Consider the following 17,715-nt stretch of genomic DNA (forward strand, 5'->3'; position numbering starts at 1 on the left):
TTCTGTTCCTTTCAAACTCTTTTCAGTCTTCCTTAGCAACACCACCACGAACCTGATTGCTTGGGCTAAACACTCCAGTTATTCTTTATTATTCTTTCTCATACCCCACATGTGGTCTTATCAGCAGATGCTCATGGCTCTACTTTGAATATGTATCCTGAATCTGACCACTTGTTACCATATCCATGGCTACCATGTAGTCTAAGCCACCATTCTCTTTTACCTGGATAATTGCAGTGGTCTCTTGTCACCTGTCCTTTCATCCAGGCTTGCTCCCATACACTCCATTCTCTACATGGCAGCTAGAATGATCTTTATAAGTAAAAAATCAGGCCATATAACTTCCTTGCTTCCAGTGTCTTCCCACTGCCATTTGCATAAAATTTAAATTCCTTATCAAAGCTCACAGGGCCCTGTGAAATCAGACCTTGTATTTGTCAGGGTATATTAGTCTAGGCTGTGGTAAGAAATAGACCCAAAAGTGCAGACTGGCTCAAACACAAAAGAAGTTAATTTCACACTCATAACAGACCAAGGGAGTATTATAGTCAATAGGTAGTTCTCTCTTGTTGTTCTGTCATTCGCTGGAGCCTAGCTATTATCTGTGTTTTGCTGGCAGACGGGAGAAAGTGTGGATAGGGAAAATACCCACATATTAAAAGCCTTGACCCTGATATAGCACCTATATTTTCACTGTTATTTTATTGGTCCCATTCAGTTGCAAGATCTCACCTAACTTTTAGGGAAGCCAGGAGATGCAGACTAGTCACACCTCATGAAGAAGAGAAACATATTTGGTAAACAGCTAGAAGTCACTACCTACATCTGACTTTGTCTCCTACCATTCTCCCCCTAATTCAAGTCCCATATATGCTGGCTAGGATTATTTATATTCCATTCTTTTGTATTTGCTATTCCTTCTGATTAGAATCCTTCTCCCCCTGAATCTTTGCATCTCAGATTAAAGGAGACCTGAGACTTGAGACCTACTTAATTAGATACCGTGTTCCCCTAAGCAATCTCTGTTCCATTAGTCTTACTCTGATTTAATTTCCTTGTAATACACATTTCTCTCAAAGTCTTATCTAGGTATTTGTCTCTGTGTGTGTATATATATATGTTGATTGTCTACTTTTCTCTCCTAGATTGTAAACTCCTTGAAGGCAGGGACTTTGTCTTGTGTACAAGTGTATCACTAGCACCAAAGACAGAAGAATATAGTACATGTTCAGCTGATATTTGTTGATCAACTGGACTGACTGGCTGTGTCTAGAATAATGCCTTTTCTTCCCATCTTGGCTGGCTCTCACACAGTCTTAAGATCCTGGCTAAAATAACACTTCCACATGACTTATTTTTTGAGAGCTGATACCCCACCCTCCTCCATGATGCTTGGTATATTCCTCTGTTCTAACATCCTGTTGTTCATTTGTATATTGCACAGTACCTTGGGAACAAATAATACATTGCTTATAATATACTGAAGGACAGGGACTAAATCAGATTCCTCCCGAGCACCCGCATGTGGTGTCTGTTGAGTTACTGGATATTTGAGAGCCCTAAACACTGCCCAAGTTGTTAATGAAACATTACGTAATCCTAATTTCCTTCCTGTTAGGGGCTGTCAAATGCTTCATTTGTTCTTCAGTCTGTTCTCATTTGAAGTTTTACTGCTTGCATCTGGGTAACGTACACCTTATAAATAGCTCTTAAATTATGCATGCCGTTGGAGCCTGCTAATCTTGAAGTATGTGCCTTGTACAGGGTAGAAGCCCAATAAATATTGGTCATTTGATTTGACTCACAGTTGTTTATATGAAAATTCAGTATTGTGTTACATTTATGAAACAATCTGCTGTGTTTTTCTGATCTTTATTTGGTTCTCAGCTTTAACTTCTTACTTTAACACATCTGCCAGTAGAAGACCTATGTGTTTGTCTTTCTACCCCATCGACTAGTTTGTTTCAAATGTACTTGTTAAAAATTGGTAATTAATTAAAAAGCATTTTTTATTAATGTTATTATTATTATTATTTTGGTAGAGAGAGGGTTTCACCATGTCGCCCAGGTAGGTTTCGAACTCCTGGGCTCAAGCCATCTGCCCGCCTCAGCCTCCCAAAGTGCTGGGATTACAGGTGTGAACTATTATGTCTAGCCCCAGAAAATGGTAATTCAAGAGAAGACTGGGAACTGAAAGAAAGGGCTGGCCTTAGGAGCTTTTTATAGCTGTCTTATATTCTCAGGATGTTTTTTCTCCTCTGGGATTTGAATATGTATTCTGGAGGAAGAGATACTGTTTCTTACAGCCTTTTGCTAAAGGAAGAAGATAATTTATCATGTTGATAGAACAAAATGAATTTACACCAAGGGTAGTATGATGTGCTTTTTTTTAGTAATAAAGTTTATGTGTTTATCTCTGCAGAAGTTGTTAGCATACCAAGTGGAGACATGTAGGTTCAAAGTCTTCTGGTTTTCCATCAAATGGTTAAATATTGTCATCACTGTATATTCTTAATCCGACAAGTATTGTGGCATATTGATGGCTTTTAATTTACTTGTGAAAGGGCTTCCTGGTGCCATAGTTTATAGTCATCCGCTTAGCTACAATAAGAGATACTAAAGTTTGATTTTTTTAAAAAAAATTATGTGTAACCAGTTTATTTTTAACATGTTATTAAAGTCTGGGACTTTGGTACCTTTGCTAGGATATTACTTATGTTTGATATTAAGCAAATATTTGGCTCTTAGCATGTGTAGACCATTGCAGAAAAGTTTTTTTTGTTTGTTTGTTTTTTTGAGACAGTTTTGCTCTTATCACCCAGGCTGGAGTGCAATGGCGTGATCTCAACTCACTGCAGCCTCCGCCTCCTGAGTTCAAGCAATTCTCCTGCCCTAGCATCCCGAGTAGCTGGGATTACACAGGCGCCTGCCACCACGCCCAGCTAATTTTTGTTTTTTTTGTGGAGATAGGGTTTCATCCTGTTGACCGACCAGGGTGGTCTCGAACTCCTGACCTCAGGTGATCACTCGCCTCAGCCTCCCAAAGTTCTGGGATTATAGGAGTGAGCCACTGTGCCTGCTGCTATTGTAGAAAAGTATTTAAAGAAATGTTTATCTGTTATGTATTTCTGGATAATGTAATCATATTTAATGCTTTAATTGATTTCTTTTGTGTGTAAGTATAGCATACTCATTTTTATTTAAATTTAATATAAAGTATAACTATTAGATATTTCATAGAAGTGCCTATGTTATCTAGGTTCTTTAGAGATTTTTGCTATCCATCTAGAACTGTCCTTTTTTAGGAACTGGAGTATTTATTACTATTTTTTTATTAGCTCAAACACATTTATTTATTAACCAAAGGGATGATCCTAATTAATCCAACACACGTCGAAATAGCTGCATGTAAAATGTTTGTGATAAAGATAATTGGACACAGTAATGAAAAAAAAAACAGTATGGAGATTTGCTCATTGAACTGAGCTTGGTCATTCTCTTAGTTAATTCCTGTCCAAAGTGATGATGGAATTTTTATTCTACTTTTTCATAGATCCTAGTACAGGTGACATTGTTCATGACACAGTCCACCACTAATTTCCCATCTTTCAATTTTCCTGTTACTGTGCTTTCCTTCCCATCACGCTCCTGATGCAGAACCAATGCACCATCTGTAAAGTTGCAGACAGTCTGAGTTTTTCTGCCATCAGCTGTGGTTTCTTCAAACTTCCTTCCCAGGGTACAAGAAAACTGTGTTGTTTTCAAAGTGCTGTCAGTTTTTATGGTGAGGTTTTCGCCATAACAAGTGATGATACAATCTGGCTTGGCCATTGCGCCCATTTTGTGCAAAGCAATTCCCACTCCTAACTCCTTCATGTATTCATCAAAGCCTTTGCTGTCCACCAGGCACCATCTTCCTTCCAGCTGCTGAACTGTGGCCGTGGTGGGCGTGGGTGGGCACAGGCAGCCAGGCAGGCGGGCGTGCAGAGTGGGGTTGAAGTCGGCGTGGACAGCGTGCTGTCGAACTGGGGTATTTATTTTGACCCTTTGAGAAATCTAAGACATATTTTATTTTACCTACCCATGTTAAACAATATATACCAAATATAATTTAGGATTCTCGCGATTATTAATACTAAGTATCAGTTGCATTAGTATTGTACAGTAAAACCCTCAGGTCTGTGAAGTGTTGTTTTTTTAAAAAAGCTCTATAAGACCCTTGATTGCTATTATTTTCAAGTGCTTAACGTCTTCTTTTCACAAATTTCCTCTTTTCTCTATCCCTGTTGGATTGCAGTTTATCATTTCATTCTAGCATATTAGCCTCTAAAGCCCCTTTCTCTTCTGAACTTCTTGCTTCTGGGCTGCTAGAACTTAAAAGTAACTGAGCTTATTTTAATTTTGCCTATCATAAGAGGAAAAGGGTTCTGAGTGAGGACCTGAGGTACAGACATGACGTTTATACTTGGATGTCAAATAGGAATTTCAAACTTAGTATGTCTAAAATGAAACTTCAGCTCTTTCCCCACCCTAAACCTGCGCCTTCTGTGATCTTTCCCATCTTAGTTGATGCCACCCTCATCCCTCCAGTGCATAAGCTATATAAACTACCCTCATCCCTCCAGTGCATAAGCTATATATAACTACTCTTGACTCCTCTCTTTAAGTCACACCTCACATCCAATCTGTTAGGAAATCTAATTGAATCTTCCTTCAGAATATATTCCAAATATGATCAGTTTCACCACTTCTACTCCTACCCCCCCTTGTCCAGGTCACCATCCCTGACCTGGATCGATGCAAGAGCCTCCAACTGATATTGTCTCCACTATAGCCCCTTCTCAACACAGAGGCCAGGGTGATCCTTTCAGAACATAAAATGTGACAACTCAGAATCCTCCAGGCATTCTCCATGTCACTCAGAGTAAAAGCCAAATGATCTACAGGGTGCTGCATGATTGCCCCCGCTCCCCACAGCCTCTGGCCTCCTTGCCTGCTATTCTTCCATCCTGCTCACTCCACTCCACTACGTTGGCCTCCTTACCATTCCTCAGATACGCTAGGCACACTTTCATATGAGAGCCTCTGTACTTTTAGTCCTGGAATACTCTTCCTCTAGGTATCTATTTGGCTTACTCCCTCACTTCCTTCAAGTCTTAGCATAAATGAAGCCTGCCTAAACCACCCGATTTTATTTTATTATTTTTTGGCACAGTCTCACTTTGTTGCTTGGGCTGAAGTACAGTGGCATGATCATGACTCACTATAGCCTCAACCTCCCGGGCTCAAGTGACCCTGCTGCCTCAGCTTCCTGAGTAGCTGAGACTACAGTTGCATGCCACCATGCCTGGCTAATTTTTAAAAACTTTTTTATAGAGATGAGGTCTCACTATATTACCCAGGCTGGCCTGAAACTCCTGGGCTCAAGCCATGCTCCTATCTCAGCCTCCCAAAGTGCTGGGACTGCAGGCATAAGTCGCCATGCCTGGTCCCTTCCTATTTGAAACTGCATTTCTGATTCTCCTTAACCTGATGTATTTATCCACGTATATCATCTAAGATACTCTAATTTACTTGTGTTTATTTAATGTGTTTCTCCTCATTAGAATGTAAGCTCCGTGAGGGCAGGAATTTTTAACTTTTTGTTTAGTGACATATCAGTGCCAGCTGGGCGCAGTGGTTCACGCCTGTAATCCCAGCACTTTGGAAGGCCGAGGCGGGCAGATCGCTTCAGGTTGGAAGTTCGAGACCAGGCTGGCCAACATGGTGAAACCCTGTCTCTACTAAAAATACAAAAATTAGCCAGCTGTGGTGGCCCATGCCAGTAATCCAAGCTACTCAGGAGGCTGAGGCAGGAGAATTGCTTGAACCTAAGAGGCAGAGGTTGCATTGAGCCGAGACTGTGCCTCTGCACTCCAGCCTGAGCTACAGAATGAGACTCTATATCCCCTCCCCCCGCAAAAAAAAAAAAGATATATCAGTGCCTAATAGTACCTGGCACATAGTGAGTGCTTAATAATAAGTATTTACTGAATGAATGAATGAGTTATAATCTGTAGACTTTAAGAATTTATGTAATTAACTTGGAACCTTTTTCTGTGGCTTGTTAATCTTACTCTGGATAGTTGAGTTTACTTGATAAATGGCATAAATATATAAGGAGAGTACTATATCTAATATTGCATGTATGGTAAGTAATAAATTGATTGTTAAACTGATTTTTGTGGAACACTTTTGAGTTTAAGCCCATTAATTATTTGTATTTTAAAGTTTAAAGTCTGTAGTTTTAAGTGTCTAACCTATTTTTTGTTGAGATCTGAAAACTTAATATAACCATGTCTGTTGGTATTGGTTAGAGAGCTAAAGTATTTCTAATTGGGTTTATTTTGTATTTTGCCTGCAGATACACTCTGTGCAGTTCTAGAGAGAGACACACTCAGTATTCGAGAAAGTCGACTTTTTGGAGCTGTTGTACGCTGGGCAGAAGCAGAATGTCAGAGACAACAATTACCTGTGACTTTTGGGAATAAACAAAAAGTTCTAGGAAAAGCACTTTCCTTAATCCGGTTCCCACTGATGACAATTGAGGAATTTGCAGCAGGTAAGGGTATAAATTCACCAAAATCTATTTGAAACTCTTTTAATAGTCTGTCAGGGCTGGGCATGGTGGCTCACGCCTGTAATCCCAGCACTTTGGGAGGCCGAGGCAGGTGGATCACTTGAGGTCAGGAATTCGACACCAGCCTGGGCAATATGGTAAAACCCCGTCTCTACTAAAAATACAAAAAAATTAGGCATGGTGGCAGGCGCCTGTAATCCCAGCTACTCGGGAGGCTGAGGCAGGAGAATCGCTTGAACCCGGGAGACGAAGGTTGCAGTGAGCCAAGATCATGCCATTGCATTCCAGCCTGGGCGACAGAACGAGACTCCATCTCAAAAAAAAAAAAAAAAAAAAAAAGGTTTATCAGTCTCCCTGTGCCAGAGAGGAAAAGAAGCTGTTGTTTATTCAGTACTGATCACATGACAAACATATATGCAAGTGTATGATTTCATTTAAGCCTTTCAAAATTATATTATCCATATTGTGTAGGTTAGAGAAGTGAAGTTGGGAGAGGTTGAGTGCCTTGCCCCAGATTATGACAGATCTTTATGACTTTTTTTTTTTTTTTGGAGACAGTCTCCTTCTGTTGCCCAGGCTGGAGTGCCATGGCACAGACACATTTCACTAAAGCCTCCACCTCCCAGGTTCAATCAATCCTCCCACCTCAGCCTCCCAAATAGCAGGGACTATAGCAGGGACTATAGGTGTACGCTACATGCTCAGTTAATTTTTTAATTTTTTTTGTAGAGACAGGATCTCACCATCCTGTCTGGGCTGGTCTTGAACTCCTGGGCTCAAGCCTTCCAAAGTGCTGGGATTACAGGTGTGAGCCCCCACACCCAGCCCCTGTTTGACTCTTAAGGTTGATGCTTCTGGTTAAAATCAGATCTGTTTTGAGTCTCCATGACCACTTATGACCTGTTTTCATTACCCATATCATAATTGACTATTATCTGCCTTTAAATCATGGCCAGGTTGATTCAAAAGAAAGAAAAGTCTCGTGATTTATTTTTTATTTTTTATTTTTTTTGAGACAGAGTCTCCCTCTGTTGCTCAGGCTGGAGTGCAGTGGTGCGATTTCAGCTCACTGCAACGTCCACTTCCCAGGTTCAAACGATTGTCCCACCTCAGCCTCCTGAGTAGCTGGGATTACAGGTGTGCGCCACCACAAGCTGGCTAATTTGTGTATTTTTAGTAGAGACAGGGTTTCATCATATTTGTCAGGCTGGTCTCGAACTCCTGACCTCAGGTGATCTGCCCACCTCGGGCTCCCAAAGTGCTGGGATTATAGGCATGAGCCACTGCGCCTAGCCCTCAATTTTTTAAAAAATAATTTCAACTTTTATTTTAGATTCAGGGGGTAACATAGAGATTTGTTTCATGGGTATATTGTGTGATGCTGAAGTTTGAGGTACAATTGATCGCATCACTTAGGCAGTGAGCATAGTATCCAGTAATTAGTTTTTCAACTCTTTTCCCGCTTCTGTCCCTTCCTCTTTCCCCCTTTTTAACAGTGCTCAGTAGATATTGTTTCCATCTTTATGTCCATTTGTATCCAATGTTTAGCTTCCACAAGTGAGAACGTGTGGTATTTGGTTTTCTGTTTCTGCAGTAACTCACTTAGAGTAATGGCCTCTAGCTGCATCCATGTTGCTGCAAAAGGCATGATTTTGTTCTTGTTTATGGCTGTGTAGTATTCTGTGGTGTGTGTGTGTGTCCATGGGTGCGTATGTATGTATTGCATTCTCTTTACCCAGTCTACCACTGATGGACACCTAGGTTGAGTCAATGTCTTTGCTATTATAAGTAGTGCTGTGATGAACATACGAGTGCATGTGTCTTTTGGGGGAACAATTTATTTTCTTTTGGATATATAACCAGTAATGGGATTGCTGTGTTGACTGGTAGTTCTGTGTGTTTTTCTTTTCTTTTTTTTTTTTTTTTTTTTTGAGACAGAGCCTTACTCCAGGCTGGAGTGCAGTGGTACAATCTCAGCTCACTGCAACTTCCACCTCCTGGGTTCAAGCAATTCTCCCACCTCAACCTCCCAGGTAACTGGGACTGCAGACGCCCACCACTACGCTCAGCTACTTTTCATATTTTTTGGTAGAGACGGGGTTTCCCCATTTTGGGCAAGCTGGTCTTGAACTCTTGACCTGAAGTGATCCACCTGCCTTGGCCTCCCAAAGTGCTGGGATTACAGACATGACCCACTGTGCCCGACCTTGGTAGTTCTGAGTTCTTTGAGAAATCTCCAGACTGCTTCCCACAATGGCTAAACTTGTCTATATTCCCACCATCAGTGAGTAAGAATTACCTTTTCTCTGTAGCCTCACCAGCAACTGTTTTTATTTATTTATTTATTTTAGTAGGCATTCTGAGTGAGGAGTGTGAGATGGTATCTCATTGTGGTTTTGATTTGCATTTCTCTGATGATTAGTGATGTTGAGCATTTTTTTCATGTTTGTTGGCTGCTTGTATGTCTTCTTTTGAGAAATGTCTTCATATTTTTTGGCCCACTTTTATGAGATTTTTTTTCCTTATTGAATTGTTAAAATTCCCTATAGCTCCTGGATATTTGACCTTTGTCAAACACATAGTTTGTGAATATTTTCTCCCGTTCTATAGGTTGTCCATTTGTTGGGTTGATAGTTTCTTTTACTGTGCAGAAGCTTTAGAAAGTTTAATTATGTCCTATTCGTCAGTTTTTGTTTTTGTTGCAATTGCTTTTGAGGACTTTGTCATAAATTATCTCCCAAGGTCAGTGTCCAGAGTGGTGTTTCGTAGGTTTTCTTCTAGGATTCTTACAATTTGAAGTCTTACTTTAAATCTTATCTTGAGTTAATTTTTGTGTGTGGTGAAAGGTGGGGGTCCAGTTTCATTCTTCAGCATATGGCTAGCCAACTATCCCAGTACCATTTATTGAATAGAGGGATCTTCCCCATTGCTTATTTTTGTCAACTTTGTTAAAGATCAGATGGCTGTAGGTCTGCAGCTTTATTTCTGGGTTCTCTTTTCTGTTCCATTGGTGCATGTATCTGTTTTTGTACCAATACCATGCTGTTTTGGTTACTGTAGCCTTATAGTATAGTTTGAAATCCAGTGGTAATGTGATGCCTCCAGTTTTGTTCTTTCTGCTTAGGATTGCTTTGGCTATTCAGGCTTTTGTTGTTGTTGTTGTTCCATGTGAATTTTAGAATATTTTTCTAGTTCTGTGAAAAATGATGTTGGTAGTTTGATAGAAATAGCATTAAATCTGTAGATTGCTTTGGGCAATACAGTCATTTGAATGATATTGAGTCTTCCAATCCATGAGCATAGAACATTTTTCCATTTGTTTGTGTCGTCTGTGATTTCCTCCAGCAGTGTTTTATAGTTCTCCTTGTAGAGATCTTTTACTTAGTAAAAATACATCTAACCAGGATGTATGGATGTAAAAATACCTGATAGAAATACATCTTAGAAATACATCTAACTAAGATGTATTTCTTTTTTGTGTGGACATGGTAAATGGGATTGCATTCCTAATTTGGCTCTCAGTTTGAACGTTATTGGTGTATAGAAATGATGCTGACTTTTGTACATTAATTTTATATTCTGAGGCTTTACTGAAGTTCTTTATCAGTTCCAGGAGCCTTTGGTGGAACTCTTTTTTTTTTTTTTTTTTTTTTTTGAGATGGAGTTTTGCTGTTTGTTACCTAGGCTGGAGTGCAGTGGCACGATCTCAGCTCACTGCAACCTCTGCCTTCCAAGTTCGAGAGATTCTTCTGCCTCAGCCTCCAGCTGGGGTTACAGGTGCTTGCCACCACCCCCAGCTACTTTTTGTATTTTTAGTAGAGACGGGTTTTCACCATGTTGGCCAGGCTGGTCTCAAACTCCTGACCTCAGGTGATCCACTTTGCCTCAGCCTCCCAAAGCACTGTGATGACAGGCATGAACCACCACACCCAGCCTGATGGAATCTTTAGAGTTTTCTGGTATAGAAGCATATCATCTGTGAAGAGAGATAGTTTTGACTTCTTTTCTTATTTGGGTGCATTTTATTTCTTTTTCTTTCCTGATTGCTCTGGCTGGGACTACCAGTACTATGTTGAATAGGAGTGGTGAGAGTGAGCATCCTTGTCTTTTTCTAATTCTCAAGGGGAATGCCTCTAGCTTTTGCCCATTCAGCATGTTGTTAGTTGTGGATTTGTCATAGATGGTTCTTGTTATTTTGGGGATATTCATTTGATGCCTAGTTTGTTGAGGGCTTTTATCATGAAGAGATGCTGGATTTTATAGAAAGCTTTTTCCATGTCTATTGAGACAACATATGGTTTTTATTTTTAACACTATTTCATGATTGTTGTGAATTGTATTACTTTTTATTTTTCGATTTTATTTTAGTTTTAGAGTGAAGTCTTCCTATGTTGCTCAGGCTGGCCATGAGCTTCTGGGCTTAAGTGATTCTTCCAGCTTAGCCTCTTAGCCAGTGTGCCTGGCTGAATTATATTTTATTATGCTTATTGGCCTTTTTATTTTCCTTTACATTATTCATGTCTTTTGTTGTTCTGTTGGTGTGTTCAAATTTTTTTTACCGGTTTATCTTACATTGATTCTTTGTATATTATATATTCCAGTTTTTCTTTCTGACTTATACTTGTTCCAATTTTCTCCAAGATTGTTTTTGTTTTTGCTGATAAGAATCAGTGTTTGGGTTTTTGTTAAACAAACTTTTGAAATTAAAGTTTAACATCCATATAGTAAAATGAACAAATAAAGTGAACATACTCATTTAACTAATTTATCCTACCGTACTAGTACCCCAGAAGCCTTTGTCATGACCCTTTAAGTCACTAATCTCCCTCTGAAAGGTGACTACTTTCTGTCTTCTATAAATTAGTTGTGTCCATATTTAAACTTTATATAAAGGAAATCATATATACAGTGTGTATTCTTTTATGTGTGGCTTCTTTCTCTTAACATTATGCCTGTTAGATACATCCATGTGGTTGAGTGTGGCAGTAGCTCATTCTTTTTCATTGCTTTGTAATATTCTGTCATATGACTGTGCCATGATTTATTTGTCCATTTTACTGTTGTTGGATATATGGATTGTTTCTGTTTGGGGGCCATTGAGGCCATTCTTGTACATGTGATTTGGTATACATATGTAAACGTTTCTGTTGGATATAGACGAGTGGAACTGCTAAGTCATGGAGTGTGCTGTGCATATGGTCAGCATTAGTAGATCCTGCCATCCTGCCAAACAGTCCCTTAAAGTGGTTGTAACACTTTATAGTCATCAACAAAGCGAAGAGACATAAGAGTTCGTTCTGGTTGCCCACATCCTCTCCAGTACTTGGTATTGTCAGTTTTTGTAGTTTTAGCCATTTGTGTGGGTGTGAGGACGTATTTCATTGTGGTTTTAAGTTTCATGTCACAGATGATTAATGATGTTGAATATGCCAATAGTTTTTTAATCCAGTCTGACAGACTTTGTCTTTTATCTGAACTGTTTGGTTCACTTGCATTTAATGTAAATTTGTGCAACGGATATATTTGGGTTTATGTTTACCATCTTGCAATTTGTTTTCACAAATTGTCACATCTGTTTTTTGGTTTTTTTTTCCTTTCTTGCTTTCTTTTAGAGGAACCAAGTTATTTTTATTATTATTATTTTTTATTTTTTATTTTCTTTAGGTAATGATAACAGTTTTTCCCCTTATTCTGTGAATATAGTGAACTACATTAATTGATTTTCCAATTTAAACCTGTTTTGGATTCCTTACATAAATCAGACTTGGTTGTTATGCATTATCCTTTTTATATATTACTGGATTTAATTTGCTGAATTTTTAAAGTATTTTTATGACTACTGAATGAGAGAAATTAGTCTCTCTATATATTTTTTCTTGCAATGAAATTGTCAAAATTGTTTTCATACAAAAGTTAGAAATATTTCCTTTTTTTCCCCCCAGTGTTGAAGAGTTTATATTATTAATTTTCTCCGGGAACCAACTTCTGGCTTTATTAATTTTCTCTATTATAGTATGTTTTCCATTTCATTACTTTCTGCCTTTTTCTTTATTACTTTCTTCCTTTCCTTTCTTTGCTTTTAATTTGCCGGGGTTATTTTATTAGTCTTTGTGACTTTTTGAGATACTTAGAAGGTCAACCTGTATTCTTTTTGAATGCATATATTTAAGTCTGTATTTTTCCTCCCAGCACCCTTCACCCCCCAGTTTTTGATATGTGTATTCTCATTATCATTCAATTAAAAATTTTTAATTTTTGCTTTTTTTTTTTCTTTGACTCATAGATTGTAGATAATTTCCAAATATTTGGGATTTCTTCTTATCTTGCTTTTGCTGATTTCTGGCTTAATTCCATTGTAGTCAGAAAATATATTCTGTATCATTTCAGCCCTTTGAAATTTGTTGATATCTGCTTTGGCCCAGCATATGGTAATTTTATTTATTTTTTATTATTTTATTTTATTTATTTTTGAGACAGTGTCTCGCTCTGTCACCCGGGCTGAAGTACAGTGGCATGATCTCGGCTCACTGTAACCTCCGCCTCCTGGGGTCCAGCGATTCTCCTGCTTCAGCCTCCCAGGTAGCTGGGATGACAGGCACGCGCTGCCATGCCCAGCTAATTTTTATATTTTTTAGTAGCAACGGGGTTTCACCATGTTTGGCCAGGCTGGTCTCGAACTCGTGACCTCAGGTGATCCACCCACCACAGCCTCCCAAAATGCTAGGGTTACAGGCGTGAGCCACCTCACCTGGCCCATACGGTAGTTTTAATAAGTATTCATGTATACTTGAGAAAAGTGTATTCTTCTTTGTTATATGCAGAGAAACCTGAATAGTCCTGTATCTCTGCAACAAATTGAATACTATATCTATGAAAGGACTATATAGTAATAATCTTCAAATTTTCTATATATCTATCTATTGATTTGCTTTTTGTTTGTTCTATCAGTTACTAAAAGTAGATTTAAATCTCAGAGTATGATTGAGAATGTGTTTCCTTTCGATTCCTTCGGTTTTCTTCTTTATTTTGAGACTGTATCATTAGGTACATTCAAATTTAGGATTTTTTTTTTATTGAATTTGCTTCTTTATCTTTACAATCTATCTCACTTTAAATCTAATTAAATTTCTTGTGGGTTTTTGTTTTTTTTTTTTTTTTTTGCGAAAGAGTCTCCCTCTGTCACCCAGGCCAGAGTGCAGTGGCACAGTCTTCGCTCACTGCAACCTCCACCTCCTAGGCTCAAGCAGTTCTCATAGCTGGGACTGCAGGCATGCACTACCATGCCCTGCTAAATTTTGTATTTTTAGTAGAGATGGGGTTTTGCCATGTTGGCTGGGCTAGTCTCGAACTCCTGGCATCAAGTGATCAGCTCGCCTCAGCCTCCCAAAGTTCTGGCATGAGCCACCACGCCCGGCCTAAACTTCTTGTTTTAAAGTCTTTGTCTGATATTGGTATAGTTTCTCAAGGTTTTAAAAATTCTATGTCTTTCTCATCCTTTTACTTTTAGCCTTACGTTATTTTGACCATGTCTCTTGTAAGCTTCATTTTTTAAAAATTCAGTCTGAAAGACTTTGCCTTTTATATGGAATATTTGATTCACTTTATACTTAATATGATTAATAGTCTATTAAACTTTCTTTCTTTTTTTTTGTAGACAGTGTCTCCTCTGTCACCCAGGCTGGAATGCAGTGGCATGATTTCAGCTCATTCCAGCGTCAACCTCCTGGGCTCAGGTGATCCTCCCACCTCAGCCTCCCTTATTAAAGAGTCTTTTATTATTATTTTAGTGGGTTGCCCTTGTTATTACAAGAATATATTCTTACTGATTTTTAAATTAAATCTTAAAAATTAAAATTTTTAGGTGGGGAACAGTGGCTCATGCCTTTAGTTCCAGCACTTTGGGAGGCTGAGGCGGGTAGATTGTTTGAGTCGAGTTCAAGGCCAGCCTCGGCAAAATGGGGAAACCCTGTCTTTACAAAAAAAAATTTAAAAATTTGCCTGGAGTGGTGGCACACACCTGTAGTCCCAGCTACCTGGGGGACTGAGCTGGGGATCACTTGAGCCCAGGAGTTCAAGGCTGCAGTTAGCCATGATCACACCACTGCTCTCCACACCTGGGCGACAGTGAGACCCTGTCTCTAAATAAATAAATTAATTAAATTAAAAAATTTTAATTAAAATTTTCCACACTATAATAAAGGCATTATTGATACTTTTGCTATATTTAACCTTCTGTAGCCTTTGGTGCTACTATTTTGTGTATTTTAATTTTTCATATGTTACAAAGCCCACAAAACATTATTTTTAAAGTCAATAATCATTTTGATTTGCCTATATATTTGCCCTTTCAGTTATCTTCATTTTTTTCTGTATGACCAGATGTGTGCTTCTATCTGGAAACGTTTCTGTTAGCTTGAAAAATTCCCTTCAGTATTTCTTTTAGAACAGGCAGGATACTAACCAGATTCTCTCAACTCTTTTTTTTCTTTTGTCTAAAAACAGCTTTATCTTACTTTTTTTTTTTTTTTTTTTTTTTTAAAGAGATGAGGCCCTGCTATGTTGCCCTGGCTGGAGTGCAGTGGCTATTCACAGCCTCAAAATTCTGGCCTCAAACAATCCTCCCACCCTAGCTTCCTGAGTAGCTGAGACTAGAGGGGCACACTGCTGAGCCCAGCTTGCCTTCGTTTGTGAAGGATATTTTTCTGGGTAGAAAGCTCCATCTTTCATTTGAATGCTATTCTATTCCTTTTTTTTTTTTTTTTTTTTTTTTTTGGAGACACAGAGTAAGACTCTGTCATCACCCAGCCTAGAGTGCAGTGGCACAATTTCATCTCAGTGCAACCTCCACCTGCCAGGTTCAAGTGATTCTCCTGCCTCAGCCTCCCGAGTAGCTAGGATTACAGGCACCCACCACCATGCTCGGCTAAATTTTGTATTGTTAGTAGAGACGGGGTTTCACCATGTTGGGGAATGGTACCCAACATGTAGGCTTTTATCGCTCACCTGCCTTCCACCATTTCGCCCAGGTCCTCAAAGTTCATTATATCATTCTTAGGCCTTTGCCTCCTCATAGCGTCTTAGCTCCCACTTATAAGTAAGACCATATGATATTTGGTTTTCCATTCCTGAGTTACTTCACTTAGAATAATGGTCTCCAAGTTCATCCAAGTTGCTGTAAAGGCCTTTGTTTCGTTCTGTTTTATGACTGAGTAGTATTCTGTGGTGTATATATACCACATTTTCTTCATCCAGTCATTGGTTGATGGGCATTTAGCTTGGCTCCATATTTTTGCAGTTGCCAGTAGTGCTGCTGTAAACATGTATGTGCAAGAATCTTTTTCATGTAATGACTTACTTTCCTTTGGGTAGATATCCGGTAGTGGAACTGCTGGATCAAATGGTAGTTCTAATTTTAGTTCTTTTTTTTTGAGACAGAGTCTTGCTCTGTTGCCCAGGCTGGAGTGCAGTGGTGCGATCGTAGCTCACTGCAGCTTCCGCCTCCAGGTTCAAGCGATTCTCCTGCCTCAGCCTCCCGAGTAGCTGGGACTACAGGCGCCCATCACTGCACCCAGCTAATTTTTGTATATTTTTTTAGAGATGGGGTTTCACCATGTTGGTCAGGCTGGTTTCAAACTCCTGACCTTGTGATCTGCCCACCTCAGCCTCCTAAAGTACTGGGATTACACGCATGACCCACCACGCCTGGCCCTTTTTAGTTCTTTAAGGAATCTCCATACTGTTTTCCTTAGTGATTGTAGTAGTTTACATTACCACCAACAGTGTAAAAGAGTTACTTTTTCACCACATCCATGCCAGCATCTTTTTTTTTTTTTCTAATTATGGCCATTCTTGCAGGAGTGAGGTGATACCTTATTGCGGTTTTAATTTGCCTTTCCACGATAATTAGTGATGAACATGAGCATTTTTTCATATGTTTGTTGGCCACTTGTATATGTTCTTTTGAGAATTGTCTCTTCCTGTCCTTTGCACACTTTGTCCTGGGATTATTTGGGTTTTTTTTCTTGCTGACTTGTTTGAGTTGTAGATTCTGGATATTAGTCCTTTGTTGGATGCATAGTTTGCAAATATTTTCTCCCACTCTGTGGGTCGTGTGTTTGCTCTGCTGATTATTTCTTCCGCTGTGCAAAAGCTTTTTAGTTTAATTAGGTTCCATTCATTTATTTTTGTTTTTGTTGCATTTGCTTTTGGGTTCTTAGTCATGAATTATTTACCTAAGCCAATGTCTTGAAGAGTTTTCTAGATGCTGTCTTCTAGAATTTTTATGGTTTCTTAGATTTAAGTCTTTGATTCATCTCGAGTTGATTTTTATATAAGGTGAGAAAGGAGGATTCCTGGCATCCATAAGGAACAGCATTTATTCCTGAATCTAAATTTTGACTAATTAATGCTTTTAACATTTTAATTAATGTGTTTAACCTCAAATGGATTTATCGAAACTTTAAAATATATGCAAAGATTATATATGCTAAGATTTTTTTTCCCTATTTTTATGTTACATCCTCTAGATTTGAATTTACTTTAAGTGGAGTATTCCAAAGTTAGGAATTGAAATCAAATTGCTTTTTTTAGGTTTATGTTTTTATTTCCACAGGTCCTGCTCAATCTGGAATTTTGTCAGATCGTGAAGTGGTAAACCTCTTTCTTCATTTTACTGTCAACCCTAAACCCCGAGTTGAATACATTGACCGACCAAGGTGCTGCCTCAGAGGAAAGGAATGCTGCATCAATAGATTCCAGCAAGTAGAAAGCCGCTGGGGTTACAGTGGGACGAGTGATCGAATCAGGTATCTGTTATATTGGGGATACGGGGGTAGAATGGGGGTAGCAGTTACCATTTGGCCTTTTTTATATATTGTGGGAGATAATTAACCAACATTTCATTTTATACTTTGTTTAATACACTTTTAAGTTAAGTTAATACAGGAGTCAAGAAGTCACTGAGGCATCCCGCCCTCCTCACTGATTTATGAGTGAGGGTGACTTCTTAAGAAAAAAACAGAGTAAGAAAGGATTGGGTTGGACCTTCTGTTATGTGATTTTTTTTTTTTTTTTCACCCGAGATAGAGTCGCTCTGT

General features: G+C 38.8%; 1 protein-coding gene and 1 pseudogene across 2 annotated transcripts in view; one reads left to right on the plus strand and one right to left on the minus strand.

Annotated features, from left to right (window-relative positions):
- BTBD1 (BTB domain containing 1) overlaps positions 1-17,715 on the plus strand; it is a 56,898-nt gene that overhangs the window by 23,862 nt on the left and 15,321 nt on the right. For both annotated transcript variants that reach the window (XR_012415281.1, XM_005560302.4), the window contains exons 4-5: positions 6,404-6,601; positions 17,232-17,424. Coding sequence is in view for 1 of the 2 variants with exons in the window: in XM_005560302.4 (XP_005560359.1) it covers positions 6,404-6,601; positions 17,232-17,424 (391 nt within the window). In the remaining variant the exon portion in view is untranslated. The remainder of the gene's footprint in view (positions 1-6,403; positions 6,602-17,231; positions 17,425-17,715) is intronic.
- On the minus strand, positions 3,327-4,956 carry LOC102132817 (fatty acid-binding protein 5 pseudogene; annotated as a pseudogene).

This window comes from Macaca fascicularis, chromosome 7 (assembly GCF_037993035.2).
Source record: "Macaca fascicularis isolate 582-1 chromosome 7, T2T-MFA8v1.1".
NCBI classification, from domain to species: Eukaryota; Metazoa; Chordata; class Mammalia; order Primates; family Cercopithecidae; genus Macaca; species Macaca fascicularis.